At 35.6% G+C, this 8,119-nt stretch overlaps 1 protein-coding gene across 2 annotated transcripts in view; it reads left to right on the top strand.

Moving 5' to 3' along the window:
- nsun4 (NOP2/Sun RNA methyltransferase 4) overlaps positions 1–3,509 on the top strand; it is a 14,361-nt gene extending 10,852 nt beyond the window's left edge. For both annotated transcript variants that reach the window (XM_016556557.1, XM_016556556.1), the window contains exons 5-6: positions 2,103–2,227; positions 3,014–3,509. In XM_016556557.1, the coding sequence (XP_016412043.1) occupies positions 2,103–2,227; positions 3,014–3,290 (402 nt within the window). In that variant the 3' untranslated portion in view covers positions 3,291–3,509. The remainder of the gene's footprint in view (positions 1–2,102; positions 2,228–3,013) is intronic.
- The last annotated feature ends 4,610 nt before the right edge of the window (positions 3,510–8,119 follow it).

Below are 8,119 nucleotides of genomic sequence, written 5' to 3'. Positions count from 1 at the left end.
GAATAAATGAGCTTTCCATTGATGTATGGTTTGTTAGGATATGACAATAATTGGCCGAAATACAACTATTCGAAATTCTGGAATCTGAGGGTGCAAAAAAATCAGAATATTGAGAAAATCATCTTTAAAGTTTTCCAAATGAAGTTCTTAGCAATGCATGTTACTAATCAAAAATTAAGTTTTGATATATTTATGGTAGGAAATTTACAAAATATCTTCATGGAACATGATCTTTACTTAATATCCTAATGATTTTTGGCATAAAAGAAAAATCAATAATTTTGACCCATACAATGTATTTTTGGCTATTGCTACAAATATACCCCAGAGACTTAAGACTGGTTTTGTGGTCCAGGGTCACATATGTGACGAAGATGTTTGTGTGACAGCTCCAGACAGGGGCGTCATGCACTCATTATTTTTGAGGGGGCACGAGTTGGGGGAGGTCGTCATGTGACACACAGCAGCCACAACAGCACTATGTTTTATTTTTTTATTCGAAACATCCCCAAACGCATTAACTATATCATGAAATATCTTGATTCTCACCTTTATAGATTATGTTGATCTATAGTGGGCGATGGTCAAACCCTAATAATGTAGAGAATTCGCCAGAAAGAGGAATTCAGTCAGCGAGCGAGTGAAGAAAACACCGGCATTTTAGCGATGACTCATCTGAACACATCTGATTGGTCATTGCGGTGATAAGCTCAACAGCATCGTGTGTGATTGGTTAATACTCAGTGCTGTAAAAACGCGTCTGTATCTGGCTCAGCGCCAGCCAGCGAACGCAGATTTGAATTTAGCAGCTGATGATATGATGCACTGAGCGTTCTAATCACGCCGGTGTGATTGTACTAAATATAGAAAATATTAATCGGCTATTTCTAATTGTCTTTTGGAAGCTGCATTCAAAATCCACTTGTCTCAAAAATCTGAGGGGGCACGTGCCCCCTCACTTGGAATGGGCATGACGCCTCTGGCTCCAGATCTCCGATGTGCATTATATGTCCGCATCCAAATTCGCTCACTTCATTTTGTTCCCTTCTTTCTTGATATAGTGCTCTCAACTGCATTACACTATATAGGGGTTAGTGAACGAGTGAGCGTTTTCAGTCACAGCAAGTATGTACACTACTTTTTTTTGTAAACAATGTTACAAAAGATTTCTATTTCAAATAAATGCTTTCTTTTGAAACTGTTTTCAACATTGATAATAATAAGAAATGTTTCTTGAGCACCAAATAAACATATTAGAATGATTTCATGTGAGACAAAAACTGCTGAAAATTCAGCTTTGTCATCACGTGAATAAATTACATTTTAAAATGTTAAAATAGAACAGTTATTTTAAATTGTAAAACTATTTCACAATATTATGTTTTTACTGTATTTTTGATCAAATAAATGTGCCATTGTTGAGACTTCTTGCATAAACAATATAAAGTTTTGCCGACCCCAAACTTTTGAATGGTTAGGTCAGGGGTCACCAAACTCGGTCCTGGAGGGCCAGTGTCCTGCAGAGTTTAGCTCCAGCCCTAATCAAACACACCTGAACCAGCTAATTAAGGTCTTACTTGGTATACTTGAAACTTCCAGGCAGGTGTGTTGAGGCAAGTTGGAGCTAAACTCTGCAGGACCGAGTTTGGTGACCTCTGGGTTAGGTTATACTGCTGTATTTTACCAGCACCATGTATTTACATTGTGTTCTCTTGATTGCTACACTGTCATATCCTTGTATGTAATGTGTGATGTCACTAACATTTCAAAAATATCTAACATCTGCTAATTGTATGGTTACAGCATGCATCTCTGCCAAGCATTTTACATTTACATTTAGTCATTTTACATTTACATTTAGCTTTTATCCAAAGCGCCTTACAAATGAGGACAATAGAAGCAATCAAAACTTAACAAAAGAGCAACAATATGTAAGTGCAAATGACAAGTCTCGGTTAGCCTAATGCAGTACAAGTTTTTTTTTTTTTTAAGATGTATATATATATATATATGTATATACACACACACACACAGACATGTGACAGCAGCACAAATCTGGGTATTGTGCCAATACCTTCAGTTCATCTTCCATCTTTTTACAGGTGCTTGTAGATGTTCCTTGCACCACTGACAGACACTCAGCAATGGTGGAAGAGAACAATATTTTTAAGAGATCCAGGACCAAAGAGAGACAGAAACTTCCCCTCTTGCAAACACAGCTGCTTCTGTAAGTAATTTTTTCAATGGTGCTAATGCACAGCATGCATCATTAAAAGAATAGTTTGTCCAAAAATGAAAATGTGCTGACAATTTACTCATCCTTAGACCATTCAAAATGTAGTTTTTTTTATTTTTTTTTATCTGAACCGATTTGGAGACGTTTAGCATTACATAACTTGCTCACCAATAGATCCTTTACAGTGAATGTGTGCCATCAGAATGAAAGTCCAAACGGCTGATAACAACATCTCAATAATTCACAAGTAATCCACATGACTCCAGTTCATCAGTTAAGGTCTTGTGAAGCAAAAGTCTGAATGTTTGTAAGAAACAAATCTATCACTTAGACGTTTTAGCTTCAAAATGCTGCTTACAGCTATAATAGTCCATAATATTGCTTTCTCCAGTGAAAAAAGTCAATCTCATCTGAAACAGGATAAAATATGCACGGATCAAGCACCAAGGAAAACAGTCCAAAAGAGTTCTAAACAAACATATCAGTGGATTTTGTTGTGAGAGGACAACAGAGGAAAGACTTTGTCACTGGATGAAGCATAATTATGGATTATGGACTATGGATTATTTTGGCAAGAAGCAACAGTTTAAGGTTAAAAATACAAATATTTTATTTTGGGGTGACCTTTAATAATGTCTCAATATATATTATTCATTCACTGGGCTTTTTTTTCCCATATTTTGTTGAATGTGTTTTGTGATAACATATGTGCATGTGTCCATGAAGACTGACTGAGAACTGACATCTAATCAATCTGATGTTTCATATTCTGTCCAGGGCTGGAATCCAGGCCACTCGGCAGGGTGGACACTTAGTGTACTCTACTTGTTCCCTGTCCCAGCTGCAGAATGAGTGTGTGGTGCAACAGGCCATAAGTCTCGCTCAGCAGGAGCTGGGAATCGCAGTGCAGGTTCAGGACCTCAGATGGTTTGCGCAACGCTTTTCTGACACTTTCCATTTTGCGCCACAGTTAAGTGTAGGGGAGTTGGTTTTACCATACCTGTGTGCCAACTTTGGACCAATTTATATGTGTAAATTACAAAGAATGAACTAGATGGACATTCAGATATTGGCTCAACTGACATCGTCACAGGTTTGTGCTTCAGTAGTGCCCCCTAGTGACCAGACATGGAATTTTTCAGCCTATAAGACTGGCATAAGGCATAAATCAACCTTGAAACATTTACTGTTGTAAATGAAATCATGTCATTATCATTATTTTGTAAATTATGTTATTTGATTATCAGATTGATTAAACTATGGCGCGAAAAGACCGAAACAGTCTTGTTTTTCCAATTGGCTCTGCCCTCCTGTGTAGAACATTGAAAAACTAAAGCCAACATTCATGCTATGATGACAAGTCAACTAAAGTGGAGGATGCAGTGATTTTGAAAATGGTTTCGAAAACTGAATCACCGTTATTCACATGTTCCCAGGTTTGACCAGTAGGGGGCGTCCACGGTCCGTTATAGAATTGACTATTAGCTGTTAAAAGTAGGCACAAATGAGACTGACATTGTCTTTCAGCATGATTCAAATAGCACTGTTTCTTCTTGTCATGGAGAGGGCTAAAACATGATGATATTCATCTTTTTACAATTATCAAGCAATTAGCAGTTCATTTGCCTGAAGGATTCACAGAAATGAACTTTTTTTAAATTTTTTTATTTTTTTTACATATTTTGTTAGATGCTGTATCTAGTCACCATTATTTTTAGGTTTTCATTATTTTTGAATAATTTAAATGTTCTATTTTCATGTAGTCTCTCAATGAATAGGAGGCCTATGAGCTGAATGCTTAATAATTATTGAATTTTTTTTACAACAGTCTCACGTGGCAGGAAACTACTGAATCTGGTTGAAATTTCATATATCAGCTGCCCACAAACAAATTCAGACTGGAAAATTTGAGTTTATACACAGGCATTTTGATTGAGTATTCGGTAGTGTTTATAATAGCATATTCATTATAAGGATAAAGAATATCCATGAGCAAGACAAGCGATGCTCTTATGAATGCTGTATGGGCTGATGTGTCTGCAGCACTTCTACACCTAATGTTTGTGCTCCGAATGTGTCATTTAGATTTGGCATCAGAGGAGCGTTTTATTTTCTGCTAGCATATAAAAGGTTCAATTTTTCCCGGTTGTCCATGAACCTTGCGTCTATTCCGGGCAATGTAGCATGAAAAGGTGTGTGCATTTTAGGAAGAGAGGGGCTGACGAGAGCCATCGACTCCCTGCTATCATTAAGCTGCTCGGAAACTGTTCCATCGGTGCCAGAGTCGAGATTGGCCGAGCAGTCATTTACTCGCCGGCTTCTCGTTGAACATTAAGGACGCAAGAGGATACTAAAATGGGATGCTTTCCCCTCGTTTTCCCCTTCGCCTTTTATTCCACAGATGAGTGCAGATAATTTTCTGTGCGATTGTGAGTGATTACTGTATTACTGCGGTAATATAGGGTTATTTGGGAATGCAAAGAGAATTAATGACACATAAAAACTATTTTTGCATTGACTGCCTCTCTCGGCCGGGATTTTTCTCCATGCCTGCATCTTGTGATTACCTAAACGTATTGTAAATATGTGTTTCCTATGGGCTTTTACATAAATTTCCATTTTTTAACACTCAGGAGACAGAGGGACCATTAGGGACGAGTTATTTTCATCTATACGTTTTATTCATTATTGACTTTGACACTGCTGAGGATGCTGGCATCTGATCATTTGGAGAGCACCTTGCCAATGATGTAAATCGGATGTAGATCTTTGTAATGACAGAAACATGTTGGGAATATCGTCTGGACGCCGAGGCCTCATAATGACGGAATCTCAGATGTCCGTAGGTGGGTGAAAGTCATATAACGGCTTTCCCTGGAAAAGGCAAACATGAGTGTTTTGTAGGGAGGGGAAAACTACTTATGATTCAGTCACACAGCCCAGTATTCTTGCTGGAACTTTTGCAAAGTTTATTTCAAAACTTCAGGGCCCCTCCAAATGGTTATACTCACTCCTTTGATTTCCTCATTTGTATCTGAGATAAGTGTACTGATTAATTACTGATATACCACGGTTAAGAGGATAATTCACCTAAAAGTGAGCATTCTGTCATCATTTACTCACCCTTACTTTCAATCCCATGTGATCTTCTTTCTTCTGCTGAACACAAAATATATTTTAAAAAAAATTGACAATGAAAGTCAATGGGGTTCAATGTTGTTTTGGACCTGGACACAAACAGTTCATCAAAATATCTTCATCAAAATATCTTCTTTTGTGCTCCAGAGAAGAAAGTCATACAGGTTTTGCTTAATGACGTGAGATGAGTAAATGATGACAGAACTTTCATTTTTGAGAAACATAACATTTTAAATGACAAAAAATTATCTGGCTCAGTAAGTGTCACCACATGACATACATTTACAGGGATATTCCACCAAAAATTAAAACTGAAAAATCCAAATCCAATCCTGTATGACTCTCTTTTTTTCTGTGGAACACAAAATAAGATTTAATAAGATCAAAATACGTTTTGAAGAATGTTGGTAACCGAGCAGTTTCTGTACTGATTGACTTCAGTTGTATTTTGTCCATATAATAGAAGTCAATGGGAACCGAAATTGTTCCAAGAAAGAAAGTCAAACATACAGGATTGGACAGACCTTGGTACATTTTTATTTTTGTGTGGACTACCCTTTTGACCTATGTCATGTTAAACCTTACAAATATTATGTTTATATATTTTAAATTAGCTATATTTTTATATTTCTCAATTGTTCAATTGTGACCCTGAACCACAAAACCAGTCATAAGGGTCTATTTTTTTTAAATTGAGATTTATACATCATCTGAAAGCTGAATAAAGCTTTCTATTGACGTATGGTTTGTTAGGATAAGACAATATTTGGCCGAGATGCAACTATTTGAACATCTGGAATCTGAGGGTGCAAAAAAATCGAAATACTGAGAAAATCGCCTTTAAAGTTGTCCAAATGAAGTTCTTAGCAATGCATATTACTAATCAAAAATTAAGTTTTGATATATTTAAGGAAGTAAATTTACAAAATGTCTTCATGGAACATGATCTTTACTTAATATCCTAATGATTTTTGGCATAAAAGAAAAATCGATAATTTTGACCCATACAATGTTTTTTTGGCTATTGCTACAAATATACCCAAGCGACTTAAGACTGGTTTTGTGCTCCAGGGTCACAATGTATTGCAGTGTTTGTAATGCCAACTGCCTCCAGTCCTCAAACCTTCAAATGTAAAATGCCTTGGATATCAGTAAATCTCTGTACTCCATGTTTGTTCAAATGTCCACAAGCTGTAACATCGTATTCACATAAAGGTAACACCTGACCTTAGGCACTACAGTGATAAGATATCTGATTGTTGAAAGTGGCGTGAAGCTCTGGCCTGAGGCATATCCTACTGCTAGGATGTCTGTGGTTCGAGCCGCATATCTGAAGAGCTAAGCATGAGGCCTCAGCACTCACTCTTCAGACTGTGGATCAAGGGTGGACTGGCCTCAGGGACTTTTTATGATAGGACAGTCAACTTGGGGGCCAGATGTCGAAACCAAGTGTCTGTGCAATGTAATTATTTATATTTAATTTTTAAAATTAAATTATAAATATTCATTTAAAATGTAATCCAGGGATCAAATTCTTGCTAATGAAACATTTTTGCTTTTTTAATTAGCAATTTAATCAACATATAAACATAAATTCATTTAAGACACACAAAGGTCCTGTGAAATCAGTATCTATCACTTACATAATGCTGCAGGTATTAGTTTATATGCATATGAAATACACTACCAATCAAAAGTTTGGAATTATGTTTTTTTTTTCAGTAATGTTATTACAATTTTAAATTTGTGTTTTATTTGAATATATATTAAAATGTAATTTACTCCTGTAATGGCAAAGCTGAAATTTCAGCAGCCATTATTTAAGTCTTTAGTGTCACATGATCCTTCAGACATCATTCTAATATGCTGATTTTGTGCTCAAGAAACGTATTTTATTACTGTCAATGTTAAAAATTGCTAAATATTTGTGTGGAAACCATGCTTCACTACCATTCAAATGCTTGGGTTAAGCAAGAATTTAAAAAAAATTATAATAGTAATAATAATACTTTTTATTTAGCAAGGATACATACAATTGATCAAAATTTATTGAAATTAAAGACATTTTTAATGTTGCAAGATTTCCATTTTAAATAAATGCTGTTCATTTTATTTTTTATTTTATTTTTTATTTATCAAAGAATCCTGAAAGATAAAACATATCACGGTTTATGGTCTACTGTTTTCAACATAATATTAAGATAATATTTGAGCACCAATTCAGCATATTAGAATGATTTCTGATGGGTCGTGTAACACTGGAGACTGGAGCAATTACTGCTGAAATTCAACTTTACCCTCACAGAAATAAATGACATTTTAGAATATATCCAAATAAAGAGTTACATTAAATTGTAATAAGACTTCATAATATTACTATTTTTACATCTGTTTCCCCCCAAATAAAATATTGTAATTGCAGCCTTGCTGAGCATAAGACTTAAAAAATAATAATAATTATAAAAAACACAATTATTCCAAACTTTTTTTGACTACTAGTGTACATATGGTCCAGTCCACTGTCTCTGTGGTGCATCCGTCATTACTGATGCGATGCAGCATTCAGATAATCAAAGTTAAAACATTCTGCTGAAACAGCATTCTACAAACTGTCCCATGATGCTTAGCATGAATTACCACACCATACATCTTCCCGCTTAATCTACCATTAAGAAAATAAATCCTCGCAGGCAATGGCTGTTTCACTAGGTTTTTTTTTTTTTTTTTGATTGTCTGCTTTCCTTA

Source organism: Sinocyclocheilus rhinocerous, unplaced genomic scaffold (assembly GCF_001515625.1).
Source record: "Sinocyclocheilus rhinocerous isolate Xijiao unplaced genomic scaffold, SAMN03320098_v1.1 scaffold1458, whole genome shotgun sequence".
NCBI lineage: Eukaryota > Metazoa > Chordata > Actinopteri > Cypriniformes > Cyprinidae > Sinocyclocheilus > Sinocyclocheilus rhinocerous.
This window is presented reverse-complemented; position numbering and strand designations above follow the sequence as displayed.